The sequence below is a fragment of the Rhinatrema bivittatum genome, chromosome 1 (assembly GCF_901001135.1).
Source record: "Rhinatrema bivittatum chromosome 1, aRhiBiv1.1, whole genome shotgun sequence".
Classification (NCBI taxonomy): Eukaryota; Metazoa; Chordata; class Amphibia; order Gymnophiona; family Rhinatrematidae; genus Rhinatrema; species Rhinatrema bivittatum.
In genome coordinates, this window is record NC_042615.1 from 223,098,295 (window position 1) to 223,124,823 (window position 26,529).

At 44.4% G+C, this 26,529-nt stretch overlaps 1 protein-coding gene across 1 annotated transcript in view; it reads left to right on the plus strand.

Annotated features, from left to right (window-relative positions):
- NOP14 (NOP14 nucleolar protein) overlaps positions 1–26,529 on the plus strand; it is a 289,956-nt gene that overhangs the window by 96,040 nt on the left and 167,387 nt on the right. Inside the window, 1 exon segment of the mRNA XM_029592043.1 lies at positions 19,605–19,727. Coding sequence (XP_029447903.1) covers positions 19,605–19,727 — 123 coding nt within the window.

Below are 26,529 nucleotides of genomic sequence, written 5' to 3' on the forward strand. Positions count from 1 at the left end.
GTACGTAACTCCATAGAAAAGACATCAAGTTCTCTCTCCATTTTCCCACACGTTTAAAAATTTTCTACAAAGAAAGAAGCAAGGTCTTTTGATTCAAAGGCCAATGTCCAGGTGTTAGTCATCTATTGATTGAGCTACTACTGATCAAGATGTCCTGATATTTACTAATGCTGTGGGATAGTTAAGATCATCGAATGTTCAGTTGTTTAATCAGATCTAGGGCAATCCCTGGGGTACCTCCTCACTGACTTTCTTCTTTTATTTCTCTGAAGTTTGGCAAACGTGGGAAGTGAGTGTTTTTGGCACTGCAAAATGGAAGAAATAGCCGACCGACCTTCTTAATAGGAAACCACCACCAAAAGCAATGACAAGTTTGGGAACAGTGGGTTGAGGTCTTGGGGGGGGGAAAAAGTAGAATTGGTGGGGCAAATGGGAAGGGAGGGGAGTGTATGTGCGGGTATGAAAGGATTGCGAGGGACTGCAAGGAGCAGGCAAAAGAATATTGAGTGTGGGCCCAGTATGATGAGGAGGGGAGGTCTAGGCTGGGGAGATCTTCCCTGTACTTATGGGGAAAAAATCTGGTGATTACAAACATGAGAGGGGCTAATGGCTTATTTGATATTATGTTCACTTAATATTGATGACTTGCATTTGCCTATAAAAAGGAAAAAGCGGTTGATGAAGCTTAAAAAGAAAAATACTGACGTGTTCCTACAAGAAATGTATCTTGATGATAAGGGGCACAAGAAACTGAGTTGTGAATGGGTAGGCAAATACTATTATGCCTCACTGACCACTAGACAATGTGGGGTGGACATTCTAGTCCAGTGGTTCTCAACCGGTGTGTCACCACACTTCCTGGTCCCCTGCTGACCCAGCTGCTCCCCCCAGCCCGAGCAAGATAGGTCCTACACCTGGGCTTAAAATGCTGAAAGACCGGGAGGAACGCAGCAGGAGAGCTGGAATCAGCAGCACCGGCATGCATTCTTCTTCCCGCCCCCCCCCCCCCCCCTGCAGCCCGGAAGAGGAAGTGGTGATCAGCGGGCGCGTGCGCGGGAAGAAGACCATGCTAGTGCAGGCAGCGTTGGCCCGAAGAAAAGAGAGGCGCAGCCTGAGGAAAGAGCAGTGCAGCTCAGAGAAAAATGAAGAAAGTCGTCAACCCCTGCAGCCGATGGGACACCTTGCTCCGCGAGGGCTGAAAATGAAGTAAGTTGCTGCTGCCTTTAGGATTAGAAGTGAAGGAGGCTGCTGCTGCTGCCGCTAGTTAGGGGGGGGGAGAGTGGGTGAATGAGCAAGCATGTGTGTTTGAGATCCTGTGTGAGTGAGATAGCATGTATGTGAATGATTGAGAGCCTGTACATGTGAAAGAGAGTGTCTGTGATTGAGAGCTGGCTTAGGTGAGAGAGCACGTGAGTATGTGATTGAGAGCCTGTGTGTAAATGAGAGTGAGCTTGTTTGTAAGTCTGTATGTGAGAGAAAAGGACAGCATGTATGTGTGTGATTGAAAGCCTGTGTGTGTAAGCCTGAAAAGATAGACAGCATGTGTGTAAATGTGTATTTAAGAGCCTATATAAGTGAGAGAGAAAAAGCAAGTGTATATGTGAGTGATTGTGAGCCAGTGTGAGAGAGGAGAAAGTTCCAAGCAAATCACCCCTCCTCCTGCTAATTCAGAAAAAATCTCAGGGCACCTGTATATCAAACATTCCCAGGTATGCAGAGCAAAACATTTTTTTGTATCCTTATTATTTTTCATTACTGGGTCTTTGTGTCTGCTATTTTGAAATATTTTATTGGTATCTAGAAATTTTTGTTATGAGTTTTTAATTGTTGGATATTCCATTCATAAGCTGTTTCAAAATAATCTGTTCTTTTTGTTAGTATGGTTTTACTGCTACTGATTTTATATTTCTTGATTTGTTTTATAAGGATGGGTGATGTTTCTTTTTTTTCCTTTGTTGCACTGCATACAGAGACTCTGGCTTGTTGCGGTTTCCAATTCAGTTATGCGTTTTGGTCTCTTTATTCTTTGTTAGGTGAGGGTCTGCACATGTGATTCAGGTGAGGTTCTCTGCTGGCGTGTAGTTTCTGTGTAGGGCTCTATAGCAGCCTGACTTGGTCCGTTTTCCTAATAAGAGATGTATTGGTGTCTTAAGGCCTGGTGTAATATTTTCAGTGTTGCCTTTTCTTAGGTAAGGTGGTTACTGTTAAGTGCTGGAAATTGGTGCTGTTTTGCTGTGGAATGTTTACCGTTTATGCAATTTCTGTTCAGACAGAATGCGTATCTTTTCCTTGTGTCATTCTTAACAATAAACATAATATTGGACCTTTATTTTTTATTTCCGCCGCAAATTGTAATGAGCAGTGTGTCACACATGTGAGTGAGGTCTGTTAGGCGTGTCATGATGGGAAAAAGATTGAGAACCACTGTTCTAGTCAATAAGACCATTCCTTTGGTGGTTGAAAAACAAGTATTTGATTCAAATGGTAGATACATAGTTGTGCTTGGCTCCCTGTGTGGTTGTAAAGTGCAGTTACTAAATATATGCGCCCCAAATCGCTACTTACATGCATTCTTTACAGAATTGGCTTTGGTGAGCAGATGGGAGGGTTATTCTGTCATCTTAGGTGGGGATTTCAATATCTCTGATAATCCAGTGCTAGATTGCAAGCCTTCAAAGACACCCAGGAAAGATCAAGTGGAGATTGGAGTGGAGCTTTTATACAGTGACCTATGTCCTCTTGGAGGGTATTAACTGAGTGATATGGAATTTTTTTCTTCTCTCAGGTGCACCATGTACACTCCCGAATTGATTGATTTTACTGTCTGAGTCAATATTTCAGATTTTACACACTTCAGAGATGCAAGAGGTGGCCTTATCGGACCATTCGATGATATGAGTGCAATTGACAATTATGACCGGAGGGACTACATCGTCGTCTTCTACTACTACTCCTACTCTTACTACTACTCCTACTCCTCCTACTACTACTTCTACTATTACTTAACATTTCTATAGCGCTACATGACATACGCAGCGTTGCACAAACATGCAAAAAGACAGTCACTGCTCATTAGAGCTTACAGTCTAATAAGACAAACATACTTGGTTAAAAGAAAAGGAATTTAGTTAAGACTAAAAGCAGACAATCAGGCATAAGATTTTAAAAGTGGTTTCAAAAAGGTGGATCTTTAGATGGGATTTAAACATGGCATGATGTATCCATTCAGGAAGACTATTCCAAGCACACTGCTCAGCCAAGTGGAAAGTCTGGAATTGGCAGTAGAGGCGAAGGGCACGGATAGGAGTGACTTATCCAACGAGTGCAGTGCACGAGGAGGGGTTTAGAAAGAGAGAGAGAGATAAGAGGAGAGATAGTGAGGTGCTGCAGAGTGAAGGCATTTGTAGGTGAGAAAGAGGAGCTTGAACTGTATATGTGGGAGCAGATAGGAGCCAATGCAGACACTTCAGAAGAGGGGTTATGTGAGCATAGTGACGTTGGTGAAAGATAAGTCACGCAGCTGAATTTAGGACAGAGTGCAGAGGAGAGAGATGGCTTCCTGGAAGACCTGTGAGGAGCAGCTTGCAATAGTCTGAGGAGATGAGTGGATAAGGGTTCTGGTAGTGTGTTCAGAAAGGAAAGGACGGATTTTGGCACTGTTATAAAGAAAGAAACATGTTTTATCAGTGTTTTGGAGAGAGGTGAATGCTACATTGAGGTTTGGCTGCATTGATGAGGCAACATGTTCACAACATGTCACCCTTGCTGGCACAGAAGTTTTTGGAAACCAAAATGGAATTGATTGCTTTATTGGCAGCAAAGGCAAAATCTAATATATGTTTTTATAAATACTGTCTGTACCAGTGGGAAAATACATCGGGAAAGTTGTTGGCCCGGTTAGTCCAGAATACTAAAGAGGAATATCATACGGAGGTTGGACCATGGGGGCAGTGTTTGTACATCCACTGCCTTGATCTGTAACACATTTGAAGCTTTCTATAAAGAACTATATTCTGCAGGGCCTGTAAATATGGAAGTGTGGGAGAAATTTTTAGACTTTGAGTCTGCCACAACTTTTGGAAGAGCATAAAATGCTTCTAGAGCAGTGGTTCTCAACCTTTTTCCCATCGTGACACACCTAACAGACCATGCTCACATGTGACACACTGCTCATTACAATTTATGGTGGAAATAAAAAATAAAGGTCCAGTATTTTTATTGTTAAGAATGACACAAGGAAAAGATACATATTCTGTCTGAACAGAAATTGCATAAATAGGTAAACATCCAACACCAAAACAGCACCAATTTCCAGCCTCAAACAGTAACCACCTTACCTAGGAAAAGGCAATACTGAAAATATTACACCAGGCTTTAAGACACCAATACACCTTCTATTAAGAAAATGGAACAAGCCAGGCTACTATAGAGCTCTACACAGAAACTACATGCCAGCAGACAACCTCACCTAAATCACATGTGCTGACCCTCACCTAACAAAGAATAAAGAGACCAAAACGCATAACTAGAAGCATGCAGACAAAAACTGAATTAGAAACCGCAACAAGCCAGGGTCTCTGTATGCAGTGTAACAAAGGAGAAAGAGAAACATCACCCATCCTTATAAAACAAATCAAGAAATATAAAATCAGTAGCAGTAAAACCATATTAACAAAAAGAACAGGTTATTTCAAAACAGCTGATGAGTGGAATATCCAATAATTAAAAACTCAAACATTTCTAGATACCAATAAAATATTTCAAAATAGCAGACACAAAGACCCTGTAATGAAAAATAAGGATACAAAAAATGTTTTGCTCTGCATACCTGGGAATGTTTGATATCAGGTGTCCTGAGATTGTTCTGAATTAGCAGGAGGAGGGGTGGTTTGCTTGGAACTTTCTCCTCACTTGCTCTCGCTCTCTCTCACACTGGCTCTCAACCGCTCACATATACACATGCTTTTTCTCTCTCACTTATATAGGCTCTTAATTACACATTTACATACAAGCTGTCTATCTTTTCAGGCTTACACACACAGGCTTTCAATCGCACACAAACATGCTGTCCTTTTCTCTCGCACACAGACTCTCATTCACATGTTTACAAGCATGCTCTTCTCTCTTACTCTCAGTTACACACAGGCTCTCAATCACATACTTACGTGCTCTCTCACCTAAGCCAGCTCTCAATCACAGACACTCTCTTTCACATGTACAGGCTCTCAATCATTCACATACATGCTATCTCACTCAGACAGGATCTCAAATACACATGCTTGCTCATTCACCCACTCTTCCCCCCCCCCCCCCCGTAACTAGCAGCAGCAGCCTCCTCCACTTCTAACCCTAAAGGCAGCAGCAACTTACTTCATTTTCAGCCCTTGCGGAGCAAGGAGTCTCATCAGCTGCGGGGGTTGACGACGTTCTTTGTTTTTCTCTAAGCCGCACTGCTCATTCCTCAGACTGTGCCTTTCTTTTCTTCGGGCCGAAGCTGCCTGCACTAGCATGGTCTCTTCCTCCCGCGCACGCACCCGTTGATCACCACTTCCTCTTCCGGGGGGGGGGGGGGGGGGGCGGGAAGAAGAGAGCATGCCGGTGCCGCTAACACCAGCTCTCATGCCGCGTTCTGCCCGGGCTTTCAGCATTTTAAGCCCGGGTGGAGGACCTATCTTGCTCGGGTAGGGGGAGCAGCTGGGTCAGCGGGGGACCGGGAAGTGTGGCGAACACATGCGTGTGCTTGGTGACACAGTGGTGTATCGTGACACGCCGGTTGAGAACCACTGTTCTAGAGGCTCCTATTAGTATGGCTGAAGTCCTGAGAGTCATCACAGACTTAAAATCAGCAAAGACGCTGGGGCCTGGTGGGATAGGAGCTGAATTTTTATGAAATTCTAAAAGACATGGTGCCACAACCATTGGTTAAGATGTATCAGGGGGTACATGCAGAGGGAATTTGTGAAGAGGTATAATCTGGCTACAGTTGTGTTGCTTAATGAACAGGGGAAAGATGCAGAATTACCTACGTATCTCTTTTAAACCAAGATATTAAGATATCTGCCATCTTGACTAACAGTAAATTTGATTATGCAAGACTTGATATCCTTGGACCAGTTGGGATTCTAATTTGTTGAAGGCCTTACTTACCATCAATACCACCTCAAATCAGGGTATAAAAGGAGTGCTGGTCATTTTGGATGTGGAGAAGGCCTTTGGCCATGTGGAGTGGCCTTATCTGTGCTAGGTGTTGAACAGTTATAATTTTGGTCCATATTTTATAAAACGGATATTAAGTCTGTACAATCAGCCTAGGGCTCAGCTGTTGATAAATGGCGCTTTATTTAATATATTCTAGCTTGGCAGATGCATGTGTCAAGGGTGCCCACTGTCCCCGCTGCTCTTTGTTTTGTCCTTGGAACCATTGGCAATTGCACTTCGTACATTGATGGGATTTGAGGGGTACAGTGCATCTTAATCTGTTGGCAGATGATATTCTTTTTTGGGGATTCTGAGAAATGCTCTAGAGATCATTTTGAATCTCATACATTCTTTCGGGAGTTTTTCTGGTTTAAAAATAAACCCCTCCAAGTCACTTGCTCTTTCATTGCACCTGTCAGTTCGAACAAACTGGGAAGGGGTGTTTTCTTTGATGTGGGCAGATTCTTCTATTAGATACTTGGGCATAACAGTGACTACATATATATGTGAAATATACAAAAGTAATTTCTCGGCAGCTTTGGAATATCCTCCAAAAAAACTAAAGAGATGGCGTGATCTGCCTTTGTCTTTGATGGGGTGATGAGATTTGGTGAAAAGGGTGGTCCTGCCAAAAAATCTTATGCTGCTGTTTTGGGTGAAATTGGCAGATATCACTAAATTTCATTCCCTACTCATCTCATTTATATGGCAAGGCAGAAGAGCACAATTAAGTTCTAAGACACTGTCGCGACAGGTCATGAGAGGGATTAGCATTGCCGAATCTAAGGTTATACAATGTCGCTTGCTTACTGCCATATGTCCAGGAATGGGCGGCGATGGGTAAGAAGTATGATCCTGATTCTTTGATGGCTGCTAGTGTATATACTTATCAGCCTATTAATCTGTTGCATTTGCCAAGTCATAGAAGACGGAGGTTGGGCTGTTAAACATTTTGGTTGACTGCTTTTCGGAAAACCTGATGGTGGTGGCGAGATAGTGGTATGAAGCATAGTATTGGCTTATTACTATTTTTAACTTTTCAAGTTAATGTAGACTTTCCTGTGGGCTGCTCATCAGTGGTCTTGGGAGATTGGGAAGTTAGGGGGCTGTATTGCTTGGATCAAATGGTGTATTCAGATACAACTGTCTTATATACTTTTCCACAACTCCAAAAACCTGGTCACTTCCACAGGGGCATATATTTTTCTATCTGTAGGCCAGACACTACAGCTTGGCCATGGGAAAGGAGGGATTGTCTCACTTGAATTTTAATGATGAGGAGGACTCCTTTTTTGATACAATTCCTAAGTTCAATAAAATTTTAGTTTGGATGTCCATGTTGAATAAGGGGGGGGGGGGGGGCATTTAAATCAATATATAAGATGCTATCTGCAAACCTGTGGGAAATACAGTTTAAGCTGCTGCACAGAGTAATCTCACAAGATTAACGGAGGCCAAAATGAAATTGTGGGAATCTGACATGCTTGAAATGCAAATTGCAACCAGTAACACTTTGTCACATGTTCTCTGGGTGTCCACAATTGAACATGTTTTGGAGCCAAGTGTACAACTTCGTGAAAAAAGTGTTGGGTTGTAAGATACATTTTCCCAGACCATGCTATTTGCACTTATATGACCAGAAGGTGAAAATGCTGAAAGGCGGTGCAAGATATGTCTCCATAGCTTTATCACTGGCGAAAAAAATTCTTTTGGGAGAATGGAATTCTGAAGGTAAACTGAATTTTTCACAATGGACAGAACTGATGCTAGAATTAGCTGGCATGGAACTTTTCAAAGAACTGTGGACAGTTCGCGTCAGTGGACTGCCAGCAAGGGATATTTTATGCTATGGTCTTTGACGTGTAAACACTGGGGATTTAAATCTTTTTTTGAGTATGTAGATCATGGGCCTTGCAGTTTGTGGTTTTTCAATTTATGGGTGAATGTGAGGTTGGTTGGTATGAGTGCAAATGTAGCATGGGATATAAATGAGGACTGGTCTATTCTTTGTATAAGAACTTATTTTTTTAGTTGATCTGCTGAGATTAGGCACAGTATGCTGCTTGATATGCTTTTGTTTATAATATTTGTTGGTACTTGCAACTCAATAAACAAAGTTTAAAAAAAAAAGTCTCAATTTAGAACATAAGAAATAGGACTGTCAAAATATTACTGCTTTAAATAAAGAATGCATTTATAATTTATAGTATTTACAGCAATATAATTTGTCTGGTGATATCAATATATAAAAGTATTATTTATTAAACTGTACCTCTGTGCATAACATCTATTAACTTGCCGCCTACATGGCTATCCTTATAACAAGAACCTCAACCACAAGAAGTCTTCAGCATGCAGGTAGAGAGATGAGAATAGGGAAGAGAGAATCCACAAGCAATGAGGAGTGGCGGGAGCAGGAATATCTGCAAGGTGAGAAGCTGGGAAGCAAGTGTTCAACAGCACTGGGTTAAAAGACAGCAGAGGTTTGCAGGTGTGGACCCTTGGACCAAGATGGAGTTGGCACAACCTGCAAAGAGGAGTCCTCCAGGTCCCCACCATCAGCTGGTGGGGCAGGCTGTGGCAGAGGCCCAGCTGGACCTTCACCTATACCAGCCCACCTTCCCTTTATGTTGAGCCCTCGGGTGCCAGGGCTGGCAGGACTTAGGCGTGGGCCACTGCTGTTGAGATGAAGATCCATAGAGGAAGTCGAGTCACAGGCCAGGGTCTGGGGCAGGTAGAATACAGTCAAGCAGCAGTCAGGGCAGGTGGCAATCAATCAGTCAGTGGCAGGCAAAGTTCAATCAGAGTCAAAGTTCCAAGCTGAGGTCAAACCAGAGATCGGTCTGAGAGAAGGAGGGGCAAAGAAGCAGGCAGGGAGGCAAGGAGCAACACAGGCAGGCAATGAAGAGGCTGGAGACTGAAGAAAGGAACTGAAGACTTGACCACAGGGAGGATGAAGACGAGACTGAAGACTGACCCCAGATGAAGACAAGGAACTGAAGAACAAGACCAAAACCACCATGACACAGAGCAGGAACACAGGAACAAAGAAGAGTGCAGGAAGAACGCAGAGGCAAAGCACTATTACCGAGGTAGTTGAACTATTGCTGAGGCATGGAGCAAGAGCTGAAGTGGCCTTTTGTATCTCCAGAGCAGTGAAATCATCATTGGGTGCTTCTGATTATTTCCTGCCACAGGCCCTTTAAAAAGAATCAGGTCGGGTATGGGGGGGGCCTGAGGAAGCAGCAGCGATAGAAGCAGGCCGTGAGCAGCAACCTGCTACTCATCGGAAGCCTGGGCTGCGTTTGCCTTAGCAGAAGAGGTGGGACTCTGCAAAACATAGTGACGTGCTGCATGTTCGTTCGGGAGCCTACTCCATCATCTACTAGGGACATGCCATGCTTGGAGTTAGAGGTAAAGAGGAGTGTGTCTGTGGGGGATATCCCAAGGACTGCTGATCGCAACACAAAAACTAGAGATATTGAAGCACAGAGCAGCAGAATGAGAGATAGGAGAGGGTCCTGTGGTGAGATCCCTCTTTGCATAACAGCAGGGCCAAATTGTGGCACACACCTAAGTAAACATTACTGAAGAAATGTGCAGAAGCTGTGGGTAACCCATAAATGTAACATATACTTCATTATCCAGTGTCAGATGAGCCATGGAGATGATGGGGGAAAATTCACAGGCAACAACTGAAGGAACAAAACCAACAACAGTTATCTGGATGCTGTATGTATTCCTGTCTGTGCTCTGTGTGCATACTTAAAACTGGTAGTGTGGTTTTTCTGCCATAGCTTCCTTTCCTGATACAGGCATATCAGTCAGTCCTTGGTTTTTTGTTTTTTTTTTGTTTGGTTTTTTTTTTTTTTAACTGTTTCATCCTGCTCCATAATTCCTAAGTCCAGTGAGAATCAGGGCTGGAATGTAGTGCCATGAACATTCATTCACAATTACTTGGGGGGATTCCTTGTAGAAGGGCAGCAGCAGCAGCTACAAACTGTGGTACAGACCCTAAAGATTCCTTTTGCGGTCGGTTCCCCCTGTGGTGGCGGTGACTGTTTTCCATCACCACCCACCGCCATCGTTCCGTATTTTCCCATTTGTGTCGCCCCGTTGTGACATGTGGCTTCTGCTGATGATCCCAGTGCCATGTCGATCATCGGTTCTCATAAGGTTTGCATCCTCTGCCTGGATGCATTGCATGACATCCGGAGTTGCTGCTTGTGCACCCAGATGACCTTAAGGGACGTCTGCTTCGACTTGACAAGATAGACAACCACTTCGAGTTAAAGTCTGAGCCATCTACATTGGAGGACCTCTGGGCCACACTGAAGGACACCATGCCATCGGCATCGGCGGGATCATCGTTTCTATCTAGGTTGCCGATAGGGATGCCAGAGACCAACCATTGTCTATCTCCTCCAGGCCAAGGTCATTGGGTTCCTCGACCTCGGCACCGGGGAAAGACTGGGCCGAGCATTGTGGGAAAACCAAGAAGTATTGGTGCTGGTCACAGTTGCTGCACAGTGCTGGGCATGGGGACTTGTTGGCATTTGCCGCGATGCCCCCAAAGTGACCCTGTGGCGAGGAGTGCCAAACCTCCATCAGTGCTCTGGGTCCGCAACGGTCTCAATCGGTCCTGGTGCCTGTCGCTGATCCCCCTTGTTAGGTCCAAGGAAGATCTGGTCACCCCTCCTTCCTCCCAGTCAGTGTTGGCATCAGCAATGTTTGAGGAGGAGCTGGAGTGTCGAGTCCAGTTAGGACTGGAGTGGGCGCTGCAAAGCTTTGGTCCCGCGGCACTGACGGTACCGGAACCAATGCCACCCATGCTCGTATCGCTTCTGGTGAAGCTCATTGTACTCATCGGTACCTTACCGACACAGCTGGCGTCAGTTCCCAGGACAGCACCAGTGCCCAATGGGGCACAGAGGCCTACCCCTACCAATACGATGGTTGCTGCCAGTTTCTCGAAGGAGGAAGCTTTGCCAAGGCTGGCGGAGACATTGAGGCCAGTAGCCCCCCCCCCCCAATCTAGTTCCATCGGTGCCTGCTTCTGGATGTCGGCCTAAGGTGGTGACAGATTTCCATCTTAACCAGTCAATTGTCCTGTCAGTTTTCTTTCCCAGGTCCCATTTGCCCCAAGGTGAACGAGCACTGCACAGTTTGGATTGCAAGAAAGCCTGAGCGGACAGAATCCCATAGACAGTCTACCCAACTTTGTATTTCTTTTGATTAAGAACATAAGAACATAAGAAAATGCCATACTGGGTCAGACCAAGGGTCCATCAAGCCCAGCATCCTGTTTCCAACAGTGGCCAATCCAGGCCATAAGAACCTGGCAAGTACCCAAAAACTAAGTCTATTCCATGTAACCATTGCTAATGGCAGTGGCTATTCTCTAAGTGAACTTAATAGCAGGTAATGGACTTCTCCTCCAAGAACTTATCCAATCCTTTTTTAAACACAGCTATACTAACTGCACGAACCACATTCTCTGGCAACAAATTCCAGAGTTTAATTGTGCGTTGAGTAAAAAAGAACTTTCTCCGATTAGTTTTAAATGTGCCCCATGCTAACTTCATGGAATAGGTTGGACGTTGCCATTGCCAAACAGACACTATCCAATTGCCATTGCCAAACAGACACTATCCAATTGACTAGCAGATTGCATCTGTTATGCCTAGGCGGGACTGCATCTTGGGGGTCATGTCAAGGCTCGATCTGTCAGAGCCATGACAGTGTTGATGGCCCACTTGTGAGCAGTTCCCGTGAGGTGATCTGTAAAGCTGCGACTGGAGATCTTTCCACACATTTACATCCCACTACTGTCTGGATAGAGATGGCTGACATGAAAGTAGATTCAGCCACTCTGAACTCAGGAACCTGTTTTGAGGTGTAGAACTCAACTCTCGCAACCTAGGGCCCATTGTTTGTGTTCAGGCTGTCTCCCTCTTTGTGACCAACAGCTCCAGTGGTAGTGTGCCCGTTGGCACCTGGTTAAGTGTCTTGTCTGTTGGTTCCCTTTTGTGTTGGGGAGCAGCCTGTAGCTAGGGATTCCCCTATGTGTGAGGACTACCATCCTGCTTGTCCTCTGAGAAAGCAGAGTTTCCTACCTGTAACAGGTAATCTCTGAGGACAGCAGAATGTTAGTCCTCACGAAACTCACCTGCCACCCTGTGGAGCTGGATTTCTTCTATTTTTTTTGTTTTATTTTATATCTTAATTCTGTTACGAGACTGAAGAGGAACCCTGCGTGGACACATGGTATAGGGCATGCTCATTGTGCCTAGTCAAAGTTTCCCGCATCTGGCTTCATATGATATCGCCCATGTGAGGGATTAACATCCTGCTGTCCTTGGAGAACACCTGTTACAGGTAAGCAACTCTGCTTTCTCCACTGACTAACCAATAGAGGGATGATGATAGGAAGGATATGTTCATCCAGTTAAAACGTGAGCAGTGGAATTCTGAAAGATTTAGAGTTATCGCTGGGTGCTAGCTGGAAGTCCAAGCATCAGAGAATTTCAATAATCAATCCCTGAGAAGAATAAAGTTTGGAGTATTCAAAAATCCTCTGGTTCCAATAAAGGTTTCAAATGCCACAGCATATGCAATTTAAAGTAATGACTTTTATTAAATTTTGTATATGCATCTTCATTGATAGCTTTGGTCCAGAAGCACCCTGAGATTGCACACATGGGAAGTAAGATTTATTTTATGCCCACCAAATTCAAATGAAGGTAGGCCTTCCAAAATCAGCTGTCTGCTCGCCATGATATCTGGTTTTGCAATATTCAATGATGATCTATTATGAAATAGCCAATTTTTGTATTGCATTTTAAATACACTTCTATTTGTATAAATGTGGTGGAAGAGAGGAGCAAAATATTGTATATCCACTGCATAGACGAGAAAAATTCTCACACTGTTCTTTGAAGATTCTTACTGAATCAGAAGGCACATGGTTCTAAACATGCACTTGTGTCAATTTTCTGCTTTCATGGAATGCGCTGTTCTCCTTTGACCTCCTAACCTGGCATATATTAGCTTGTTGGTTCCCAAATCTGTGTACCGTGAGACCTGATCACAGTACACAGATTAAATAAATAAAAATAGACTTGGTTTTTGGGTACTTGCCAGGTTCTTATGGCCTGGATTGGCCACTGTTGGAAACAGGATGCTGGGCTTGATGGACCCTTGGTCTGACCCAGTATGGCATGTTCTTATGTTCTTATGATATGCTGTGGAGAAGTCTCCCCTGCCTGATTACTCTGATCCAGACCAGCATCTGGACTCTGCTCTCAGCACCAAAAGCCATCAGCGATGACTCTTTTTATACGCGCAGGAGTACACATGCCCTTGCTTTCTAGCTACAGAGTGAGCCCCAGAGTGTGGAAATTTACAGCCAGCATGCTGCATACATTGCACGCAGCACCTTCCCCGCTTCGTCCTTCTGAGCTGCCCCCTTTGAGTCTTTCCGGTTTCTGCACTCAGTCCTGGATGTTCTTACTTCAAGTGTTGGAGCAGCAGCAGCAGTAGATGATCTCTGGCAGTCACATGTTGCAGCTAAAGAAACTGAGTCAGCTGCCTGCCCTGCATTGCACAGATTTTGGATTTTTTTTTTTTTTTTTTTTTTTTAATATATAAAAGAGCTGCAGACTAGGAGTGGGGTACTCTCGTTATGGCAAAGAACTGAAGGTATGGGAGGCATCCATGTGTGGTGAGGAGCTAAGGATGGGGGGAAGGAGCAGGACTCTGTAGGCAGTGAAGAGGGAAGGGAGTAGGAGCATCTGCAAGGGGGGAGAAGCTGGGGCAGGTGGGCAATATGCCTATGTTAAGACAACTGAGAGTGGAGAAGTGAAGTAGATAGCAGCAAAAAGAGAGAGGAAGGGGCACCAAGGCGAGACTCCTCTTTGTTCAACAGGTTCAGATTGTGGCTGAAGCCAATGGAAAAAAAACCATGCTGAACTTGTAAATAACATCAGTTGTCTGCTTGCCTGAGAACATCTTGCTACCTTGGCTGTGTGCCGTGGGACCCATTCCATTGCAGGCTTGGCCTGGACGCTCCTCCACCGGCCCCAACCCAAGCTCCCACTTCTGTGCTGTTTGTAATTCCTGCCCCCCGCCTCCCATGAAGTCATCTGGGGGTGCAGGCCCTATTAAACTGGGCCTTGCATGCTGGAGGTGCTTGCCCCACAGGGTTTGCAAAAGAAGGAGCACAAAGGATCATGCCCCTTCTGCCCCCCCCCCCCCCCCCCCCCCCCGTGTGTGTGCAACTTTGATTTTTTGATATCTGGAACTTTCTATTTGTTATCATCATAAATGTTCCAACTGTTACCAGCTACGGATGATACGGATCTCTTCGACCCAAATTGTGCTGCCTGGAATCAAGGTCTAAATTAATATTCCATTGCAATCGCTGAAATTTATTAACTGTTTCCACTGCTATTTCACTGTTCATTATCAATGCTTGCTCTGTCTAAAAAAAAAAAAACCAAACAAAAAGCAATCACATTTTCTATGATATTCTTTCTGCTAACAAACCTGACCTTTTCTGTGTTACTGAAGCATGGATTTCTAATAGTGATACATCATTACTTAATGTTGCCCTTTAGATTACACACATTGCTCCCTTCCTTGTCTGCGTTGCCGTAGTGGTTTTCTACAAACAAAGCTTGATTTTTACTCATTCAGGTCGATATGCCTATCCTTTTTGAAGTTATGCTTCTCACTAGTAAAGCATTTAATCTGTCTAGTGTACTATCCCCCTGGTCTTCTCGCACACAATTGCTGTCCTCTCATTGAATTTTTTTCTACTGCTGTCTCCTCTCCTGAAAAGACTATAATTTGGTGTGATTTTAATTTACATGTAGATCAAGACCGTCCCTCTCATGCCTATGAACTATTTTTTAGTATTATGGATGCTTGTGATTGGCAACAAATTATTACAGATATGACTCGCAGAAAAGGATATATTCTAGACCTGCTTTTACTCAGTCCATCTGAATTTTCCATTAATCCGGTTCATGTTACCACTTTTGCTGTTCTCTGGTCTGATCATTTCCTAGTTAGCATCACCAATGGTGTCACCTCAATCTCCTTTCTTTCTAATCTTTATCCTTCTGTTATTCATAAATGGAAACATATTGATCCTGATCAATTCAAAGAGCAGTTACTTCCCTTGATTTCCAACCTTCCTGATGACTCCATGAAGACCGTAGTTGACAGTTGGAACTCAGCATTACTGAGTACTTTAGATGAATTACCTCCTAAAAAAAAAAAAAAAAAAAAAAGGCAAATCGCAGGAAGTTTCATGCTCCTTGGTACACCCAAGCCCTATGAACTGTGAAAAAAGCATTGTTTAGGTCTGAAACAGTCTAGAGGAAAAATAGATCTTCCATTAATCAAGAATCTTATGCTCATAAGCTAACGCAATGCAGAGTTGCTTTCAATTCAGCAAAGAAAGACTATTACTCAAAATGTATCGGAGCCTATGGCAATAATCCACAAACACTGTTCAGTACAGTAAAATTTCTCACTAAATATTGAGATAATGTGCCAAAATACCCAATTGCTAATTCTCCTTCTAAACTATGCAATGCTTTTGGAAATCACTAGTTCTAAAATAACAAACATTGTCAATTCTTTTCCACCATGTACTCACCTTACTCAAAAGTATCTGACATGGCACCTGTTTCAATTTGGGATACTTTTGAAGATATTGCTAGAAATTAAATTCTTCAAATTATCTTAAAAAATTAAGTCTTACATGTACCCCTTAAATCCCTGCTCTACTATCCTGCTAAAACTGATCAGGGATAATGTCTTCTGGACCTCGCCTGTCCTCACTCAAAACTGCTTCAGTTCTGCCAATATAAAAATAAATAAATAAATCTGACAGTACTAATTTCAATGATTTTCATCCAATATCATCTCTTCCATTTATCTCTAAAATAATTGAATCAGTGGTCCTTAAACAGGTTAACTCAATATCTCAATGATTATTCAATACTGGACCAGTATCAGTTTGGTTTCAGACCTCACCACAGTACAGAAGCATTACTGTTATCTAGTACTAATATCCACCATGGATTTGATTCTGGAGCCTCTTATCTACCTTTATAAATGGGCTCTGACCGGCCCGCAAATGCGCAGTGGAGAGCAGCTCTACCACGCATGCACGGGCGAGCACGTCGGCCAGAGTTTGCCTGTTGACAAAAATGACGCTGGGAGGACCCGTAGCAGCGGCGGCGGCGAGGACCCGTAGCGGCAGCGGCGCACGCGCGCCGTCTGAAGGGATTGTGAATGAGCTGGGAGCGGAGGGGAGTGACTGAGGGGAGGGAGGAGAGAATGAGGTGAGAAGGAGTGGGAGGGAGAATGGGGAGGGGAAGTGGAAGGGAGAGGTGGAAGGGAAAATGAGGGGGGGAGGGGGAGGTGGAAGGGAGAATGAAAGGGAGGGAGAATGAGGGGAAAGGGGAGGGGAGGGAGAATGAGGGGAAGGGAAGGGGGAGGTGGAAGGGAGGGGGAGGGATAATGAGGGGGGGATGGGAGAATGAGGGGGAAGGAAATGGACCAAAAAACTTTTTTTAATGTAGCTCGTTGTTACGGGCTTAACGGCTAGTGTTCTCATATTCTTAGATCTCACTGCTGCCTTCGATACTATTAACCATGACATTCTCCTTTCACATCTTGCCAATATTGGCCTGGCTGGAACAGTATATTCTTGGTTGAAATCATAGTTACATGATCAATCCCAGCACATACATCTACATTTAGTTCAGCACTATCTGCAACCCTATTCAATATATACATTACTCCCATTTGCTCCCTTCATTTCTTTTTAGGTCTTTCATATTGCCTCTATGCTGACATTTTTTTCTTTCTGATCAAACATAACTGGTAATCTACCATTCAATTCATATCTCTTGTCTATTGTCTATTAATGCATGGCTGTCTGTCGGAGAACCAAGATTATGGTATTGAGCAATACTGTCCTTTCAGAAATGCCATGTACGTTTTCTTTTAGCAATATCACACTCCAAATGTCTCTCACTGCCTGGAATATTGGGATCATTTTCAACTCAAGATTAGATATGAAATCCAACATTGTCTGTATTACAAATATCATGTTACAAGTTTCGACTTCTTTGACACATCAGACCACTTCTTGAACCATATGATTTTCGTACCATTCTTCAAGCACTGGTACTTACCAGAATAGACCACTTCAGCTTATCCAAAATTCTTCAGCTCGACTGCTCACAAATACAAATATATATATATATATATATATATATATATATATATATATATATATATATATATATATCATATACAATTTAATATACAGCATTACCAGTACTTGGTTGCTTTTAACCATGCATTTCCATGTTCCTTCTCAAAACCTAAGGTCATCAAGGCAATGCTTACTTGAAATACCATTTCACAGACTCAGCAGATTGGTAACTTTGTGAGAACGAGCTTTCTCAATTGTGGGTCCCACTATTTAGAATTCTATTCCTCCATCCATCAGACTAATACCAGTGCCAAGGACTTTAAGAAAGCTTTGAAAAGCCGCTTATTTAGACAGGCATATCAAGACGTCAGCAATTCATAACTCTTAGTACCCAGCTACAATTACTTTTGTCCAGTGAGATTTCTTTTTAGATTTTGCCCAGTCTAACTTGATAGTTTAATGCCTTGTACAGCTTGCAGTGCTTAGTTTGCCTTTGATATTTCCTATAGTTTGTTTTTCTTATGAACATGTTTTGTTTTTGTTTTTATTGTAAATGTTTGTTTTGTTATAACCCATCCTGAACATTGGAAGGTGCAAGTAAAAAGTTCTTTTAAATAAATTAATAAATAAATGCAACTTGGATTTCATACTTTAATGCTAAAGGAGCCTTGCAGATGGGCTGGTGGGAGAATTCACAGGTATTGGCTAGTATATTCAAATCTGGCTAAATGGCTTTGAATAATGATCCTCAGGATTTTTTTCTGATATGTTTTATACTTTATAAACCACCTAGGGATGTTGATAGGTGGTTAAGAAATTTGTTAAATTAATAGAGGAACAAATCCAGAAGTTGAGTCCTCTACATGTCCATTCACTCTGCCTGCTGAGCAGAGGTTGATGTGCCACACTATTTTTCTTAATGTAAGTGTGCCTTGGGCTCAAAAAAAGTAGAGAAACACTGTACCACATCTTCCTTCTGCACTGACAAGCAACCCTCATGGGCTTACTTGTATCCACCTTGAAAGCCAGCAGGAGGAATAGAGAACAAAAGAACTGAGCATGCTTAGTTTAGTGTGCTTTTACACTCGTTTCCCCTCTATAAATAACATGCTCACATTGATCATCCAATGCATTTTTGGGTTTCTATTCCTGAAAATATGACCACGTTATTGGGGATAATTATTACATAAGAACATAAGAAATTGCCATGCTGGGTCAGACCAAGGGTCCATCAAGCCCAGCATCCTGTTTCCAACAGAGGCCAAACCAGGCCACAAGAACCTGGCAATTACCAATTACCTATTATCATGCTCACACTAAATCTGTTTGCATCACTCATTAAGTGGCTTTCTAACCTTTATTAAAAAATTTTTTTGCAAGCCCAAGGGCCTCTAAAGGTATTGCTTCTGTCCTGGAGGGATTATATTATGTTTTCTATCTTGGAGAGTCTTTTCCCAGTCACACATGTAAGAGAAAAATTTCAGCAAACAGCCTATCACCAAGCAGACTTTGTCAAACGTGTTGGAATAGGCCCCTGCATACACACAGCATTATTTGGTAGCACATTGTATATGTTAAAAAGGTAAAATTTACTTTGAAAAGGAACAAATATGTACTTTGTGTTTCGGGAGTAATGGTCACCACTCATTTTTCATTATTTTCTGATAGCTAACAAGTGAGCCACTTGCTGAATCTTTCCCAAAGTTCATTGTCCTGTAACTGCTCCTTAATAGATCTCTTCAAGGCATATGAGGTCAGCCTGCAGTGCTTTACATGCCATACAATTAAAAAGTTATGTAAACTGTAAATCTGTGGGGAGTTTGATTTTCAGTTATGTTGAAGTGCTGATTTAAATTATACTCAATATTGATCTTTTTGAAACTGAGACAGATAATCTTCTGTTCGATTTCTCAGTTTTATTGTATGTGCATGTCCTGGATCTTTGACCAACCAGTATCTTAAATGAAGTACTAGAGGAAGTCCTGAGTGGGAACCTTCCTTGCTCTTTACTTTGTGGTGCTTTTCTTTTTACATTGAATAACTTTTTTTTTTCCTGTTATAACTCTCTCTGCTTTTATATACATGACATACCAGCATTTTCTAAAATGTGGGTGCATGGTTAGGATGTGTAGTAAGTTTACAGTTTATACTCTTACTCTTCCCCTAGCCTGATGAATATGACATGATTGTGCGGGAGCTTGGTTTTGAGATAAAGGCACAGCCCTCTGACAGGATGAAGACAGAGGAAGAGTTAGCAAAAGAGGAGCAACAGCGCCTTCAGCAACTAGAGGTACTAATAGAGAATGTCCATTTGTTCATATGGTTTTCTTGCTTTGATTTTGTTGGCAATTACATTTGTGCTCATAAGTTTACATACCCCAACAGAATTTATAAGATGTATAGCATTTTAAGAAAACATGAGTGATCAGACAAAACACATCAGTTGTTTTTGATGTGTTTCAAATTGGGCTATTGTGTGATGCATAATAGCTTAATCATTAAACTAATCTTAGTGTGGGAGACGGAGCGGTGTTTCCCAGGCTGAAGGAACAAATTCAGATTGACTACAGCCTTAAAATGCAAACAAACTTTTATTCAGCAAACACAGCTCTTTAATAGTGGACTTCCTACCTTAGCAGTATTCACTCAAACACACATGGGATATAGACTGCCTTGCTTCTGGTCAATATACACTCACTCCCTTCTGGTTTGGATAGAGCCCCTTACAGGAGCAACCTTCTTCCTGGAGTCATAGGGACCTCCTGAACACAGCTGGGCTTACCTTCTTATGCTCCCCAGCTGGTCTCTCCCTCACGACTCTCCCTCTGTGGGATTTAAGGTGGACCAGGGCCCCATGCCCGGTCCCACATAGTTTTAAAAGGTGAAAACACGGTCACTCTGTCACATATTCCCCCCCCCCCCCCCCCCCCCCCCCAGCTTGGACCCGTTTGTCCGAACATCACTACTTTCCCGTGAATCCCATCCAGGGAAGTACAGCACATCCCATTCCCCTTCATCTGGCCTCCCACCAGTTAAGCTTAAGAACGGGGATGGGGACCTAGGTTCAAACTCACCATAGCCATTAGGCTTACCCCAGACAACACTGTTAGTATCACCCCCTGTGGCCCTTGCCCAGTGTACACCCACATGCTTTTATCTGAGTCCATCTGTAGCTCTGGGTTCCACATCCACCCTAGCATGACTCTTTGGAATGGCTGTGAAGACATGAGGTGAGTACTCTTCACTCATCTCTGCATTGACTTGTGCCTCCTGCACTGTCACAATCAGCACCCTCTGGCAACTCCATCACGTCTCTCACTGACTCCTTGTCCCTGCTGTGCAACCCCTCTGTTTCTCCTTTGCAACCCCTGTCTCTACGCTTCCATTCTCCAGACTCTCTGTGGTCCTTCCTTCTGGGCTCTCCATTGTAGTATCTTCATCTGGCTTCTCTGTATTCCCTCTCACTAGTGACTCCAAGGCCTCTGCATCCTCTTCACTTGGCCCCTGGCAGCACCTCTCTCAAGCTCTTTGCTATTGCCTCTCACTGGCAACTTGGTACTGCCCCTTCTGGGCAGTCTCTGTTGCCCTCTCCGGGACTGTCTGTGACACCACTCTCTGGTTTCCCACAGGAACTGTTTCTTGGCTCCCGGCAGTGTTTGGGCACCATACAGAGTCTTCCTCTGTACCTCCTGTAGTACCAGTCTCAGAACCTGCTTCAGGCAGGCTGGTAGTTTTTCTGAGCTCACTCACTAGCATAGTGTTCTCTTTTGCGACCTGCCTCAGATTCATCTCTCACTGGGTCCCCTCATTGGCAGTCTCCTGTACATTTAATTCTACCTTTCTCACAGGACAAGCAGGATGTTAGTCCTCAGATATGGGTGACATCATCAGGATAGAGCCCAATCACGGAACACTTTTGTCAAAGTTTCTAGAACTTTGACTGGCACCTACTGGGCACGCCCAGCAATGCATCAAACCTGCATCTAGCAGGGGTCCCCCCTTCAGTCTTCTTTTTTCCACGCAGCAGTAGCCACATGGGTTAAGGAGCTCTCTTGAGATTCCTGACAGGAATTTTCCTCATGGAACTTTTCAAAATTTCAAAAAAAAACTACCCCATAGGGGTCCCCCTATCGATATCCATACTCCGCAGTCGAAAGATGAGCTTTTACTCTTGTTGCGGTCGATTCCCGTCGAGTTATCCCTTCAGGGCCTACTGGCCATCGACAGCACCGCAGCTAAATTTTTGTCTGAGTCATGGCGTCTGGTTTTCGTCGGTGCCCGACTGTACTCGAACAATGTCCATCACTGACCCACACGAGGTCTGTGTTACGTGTTTGGGGTCCGACCACAATGTCCTAACTTGCACCAAATGTGCCCAAATGACACCAAAGGGCCGTAAGGCTCATTTAGAGAAAATGGAGTTTCTCTTTCAGTCAAAAACCCCGACTCTATCGATAGCTTCGACTTCGTCCAAGCTGGTGCCATTGACCTCTCGCCAGCACCGGGACACTGCTGCTGCCCGACCAGCATCGACGATTCCAAAGGTGTCTATTCCCTTCTTGCCTCCTCAAGAAAAGGACCGAGGAGATCATCGTGAAAAATGTCGACACCGTCATCGCAAGGCTCAGTCCGCCGATCCAGGCAAGCCCTCGGCATCAATGTCAATAGAGCCACCAACGAAGAAGCCCCGTCCAGAAAAGGCCCCATCCTCTTCTGTGACCGGGTCACCAAGGCGTTCCCCATCTTCAGTGGTGCCAGGATCCACGATTCTATCTTCACCGATGGACCCTCCAGCTATGACAGTGCTGCCTCCTACTCCGGTGCCGGGGTTCCATGCCCCAGGCTTCTGCGAGGACTTGGAACGGATGATCCAAGAGGCCATCGGTAAAGCACTTCAGGGCTTCCAACCTCCATCGACGCCGGTACCAGCCCCCAAGCCGGTCACTGACCCGATTCCTGTGGCGCTCGCACCTCTTCTGAGTAGACTGGATGCGTTGATCGGTGCCCTTCCACCGATGGAACCGAGAGCACCAATAGCTCCGGTGCCTTCCACACCGATTCCATTATCATCGGATGATGAGGAAACAGATACCCATCAACCGTCTGGGATTTAATCACAGACTCGTCCATCGATGTCACCGGGGCCGTCGGTGCCACCTCCGATGCCTAGGCCGGGTCCTTCAGGATTAGCATTTTTTCTCCCTGCTGAAGACCCACCAGGTGCTGAAGATAAGTCCTATGATGCTTGGACCGATGATTCGTCCCAAGATACAGATGTCCTACCATCAGAACCCTCTCCCCCAGATGAAAGACTACGTTCTCCACCAGAAGATCTGTCTTTTATTAATTTCATCTTGTGCCTAGAGTCCTCTTCAGACAGAAGAGGACTCTAGGCACAAGATGCTGAAAGTATTCCAATTTCTAGATGCTCCTAAAGAAATCATGTCTATACCTATTCATGAAATCCTGCTTGTTCTCCTGAAGAAAAACTGGGAACACCCATTTTCGGTTCCGCCTGTCAACCGCAAGACAGATGCTATCTATCTTGTGCAGTCAGCTCCTGGATTCCAAAAGTCACAGTTGGATCATCACTCTGTTGTTGAATCAGCCCAGAAGAAGGCACGACGTTCAAAACCTCATTCCTCCATACCTTCAGAAAAAGAACAAAAATCCCTGGATGCTTTTGGCAGCGTGTCTTCCATGGTTCAATGCTCATATCTCGCATTGCCTCTTACCAGTTATACAAGACCCAGTATAACAGAGACCTTTTTAAGAGGATCCAGGATTTCTCTGATTCTTTACCAGAGCAACTCCAGACTCAACTTCACACTCTGGCTCAAAAAGGTCTGGATGCTGGAAAGCATGAGGTCCGTGCTGCCTATGATATCTTTGACACTGCCTCTAAAGTTTCTGCAGCAGGGATTAGTGCAAGAAGATGGGCCTGGCTCAAATCCTCAGATTTAAGACCAGAAGTCCAAGACAGATTAGCAGATCTACCCTGTGTGGGTGATAATCTCTTTGGGGAAAAGATCCGAAAGACCGTGGCGCAGTTGAAGGACCACCATGAAACGCTTCGCCAGCTTTCTTCTGTGTCGTCTGAGTTTCCTTCCACCCCTAAGAGAACTTTCAGGCGTGACTCTAAGTGGCTGGCCTACAAGCCAAGGAAATTTTATCCTCCGGCTTCTAGAGGATGCCCTTCTAGACCTTACCAAAAAGGTCAAACCAGGCAGACTCTGCCTCAAAAGTTTCAGACAGCTTCTAAGCCTGGATCAGCGTCAGGGTTTTGACTCCTTCCTAAAGAGTGTAAGCCAACCTCCTCTTCCATCCATACCGGTTGGCGGCCTGCTCTGCCACTTCAACAGCGTTTGGCATACAGTCACCACAGACCAGTGGGTATGTGCAGTGGTCACTCAAGGTTACCACCTAAATTTCCTGACTGTTCCAGTGGACTCTCCACGTCGGCTGACGTGGGGGACGTCCGACCACTCTCCCTTGCTCGAGCAGGAGGTCTCTTCCCTCCTCAAATCCCGAGTAATAGAACCAGTGCCCCTCTCCCAGCAGGGGCATGGGTTTTATTTCCGATATTTTCTAATACCGAAAATGTCAGGTGGCTTACGCCCGATACTGGACCTCCGCACCCTAAACACATTTTTGCAGAGAAAAATTCAAAATGGTAACCTTGGGCTCTCTACTTCCTCTTCTACAAAGAGGAGATTGGCTATGCTCTCTAGATCTCCAGGACGCTTACACACACATCCCAATTACTCCATCTCATCGCAAGTACCTGCAATTCCTGGTCGACCCTCATCACTTCCAGTACCGTGTACTACCATTCGGCATAGCATCTGCTCCACGAATATTCACCAAGTGCCTGGTGGTGGTCGCAGCCTTCCTCAGGAATCAGTGTGCATGTCTACCCTTACCTTGACGATTGGTTGATAAGGGCTCCAACTCAGCAGGGCACACTAGCCTCCCTGCATCTCACTATCCACACCCTGGTCTCCTTAGGGTTTCTAATCAACTATCCCAAATCTAAGATAGTTCCATCCCAAACCCTATCCTTTCTAGAGTCCGACCTAAACACTATACAGGCGAAAGCCTTCCTCCCCCAGGATCGCGCTTTCATCATAGCATCTGTGGCGCATCACCTACAGATTCGAATATCTTCAACTGCTTGTCACTTCCTCATACTGCTGGGTCATATTTATTTATTTATTTATTTTTAATTTTTATATACCGGAATTCCTGTATACAATACAAATCAATCCGGTTTACATTAAACAATAAGTTGCCCTGGTTGGGACAGTCCAGACTGGGCTTATTACAAGGAACATTGAGAAGTGACCATAATAAATTAACATTTAACATTAAACAGAACGTGTGTTCAACTTTTTTTTTACAAAGAACTATAGTAGCGACAACCGGGCTACCAAACATTATACAAGAATACAATTATATATTATATGATTTGTCTATGTTAAGATCAAATTGCGATTAAGAAGGTGTAAAATTAAGAGTCTGTGATGTTAGTGATACGCTGTAATGAAAGGATCTGAAAGTCATATGGCGTCCTCTGTGCATGTCACTCCGATGGCTCGCCTAGCCATGAGAATGATGCAGTGGATCTTAAAATGCCAGTGGATTCAAGCTTGTCAGCCAATGTCCAGCACTATCCAGGTTACCAAACAGCTCCGTCTGTCACTAGCCTGGTGGATACACCATTCCAATCTCATTCAAAGCCTTCCATTTCAGGCTCCAGAACCTCAAATTACCTTAACAGACACATCCAACCTCGGATGGGGTGCACATGTAGGCGACCTGCAGACTCGGGGAACCTGGTTTCCAGAGGAAGCCAAACACCAAATAAATTTCCTGGAGCTACGGGTGATCAGATATGCCCTCAAGGCCTTTCAGGATTGCCTGTCAAACAAAGCCATCCTGATTCAAACAGACAATCAGGTTGCGATTTGGTACATCAACAAACAAGGGGGAACGGGCTCCTACCTCCTGTGTCAGTAAGCTGCATAGATATGGGCATGGGCCCTCTCCTGCTCAATGTGCCTCAAAGCAACCTATTTGCCGGGAGTGGACAATGTGTTGGCAGACAGGCTGAGTCGCACTTTCCATCCGCACGAGTGATCTCTCAACCCCACGATAGCGGACAAGATATTCCAACACTTGGGTTACTCTCGCATAGACCTCTTTGTGTCGGTCCACAACCACAAAGTAGACAACTTCTGCTCTCTCATTCGCAGTCACCACTTGCAACCAAGAGATGCCTTCGCCATCTCCTGGGCCAGTGGTCTCCTTTATGTGTACCTTCCACTTCCTCTCATTTCAAAGACTCTCGTGAAGCTCCGGCAGGACAAGGGATTAATGATCCTGATAGCTCCCCACTGGCCACGCCAGGTGTAGTTTCCAATCCTCCAGAACCTATCAGTACGCCGGCACATTCCTTTGGGGAACGATCCCCTTTAATAACTCAGAACGAAGGGTACCTGCGTCACCCCAACCTCCAGGCTCTATCTCTGATGGCCTGGATGTTGAAAGGTTAATACTCAAACCTCTTAACCTTTCAGAGTCTGTTTCACGAGTCCTGGTGGCTTCACGAAATCCTTCAATGAGAAGGTCTTATTGCTCTAAATGGAAGAGGTTTACGGTCTGGTGCACTTCCATGTCCGTAGACCCCTTCACTTGTTTCACTGCAAGGTTCCTAGACTATCTCTAGCACCTGTCAGTTAGGCCTAAAAATTTCCTCTATCAGAGTCCATGTTAGTGCAGTGTCTGCGTACCATAAGGGTATAGGAGACGTTTCCATTTCAACACAACCCTTAGTATCACATTTCATGAGAGGCTTGCTCCATTTAAAAACTCCACCGCGCCCTCCTGCCCCTGCTTGGGATCTTAATGTGGTTTTGGAACGGCTCATGAAACCTCCGTTTGAGCCTCTCCACTCCTGTGATCTCCGCTATCTCACCTGGAAGGTAGTTTTTCTTCTTGCGATCACGTCCGCTCGCAGAGTTAGTGAATTACAGGCATTAGTTACCTACCCGCCTTACGCTAAAATTCTGCATGACAGGGTAGTGCTCCGC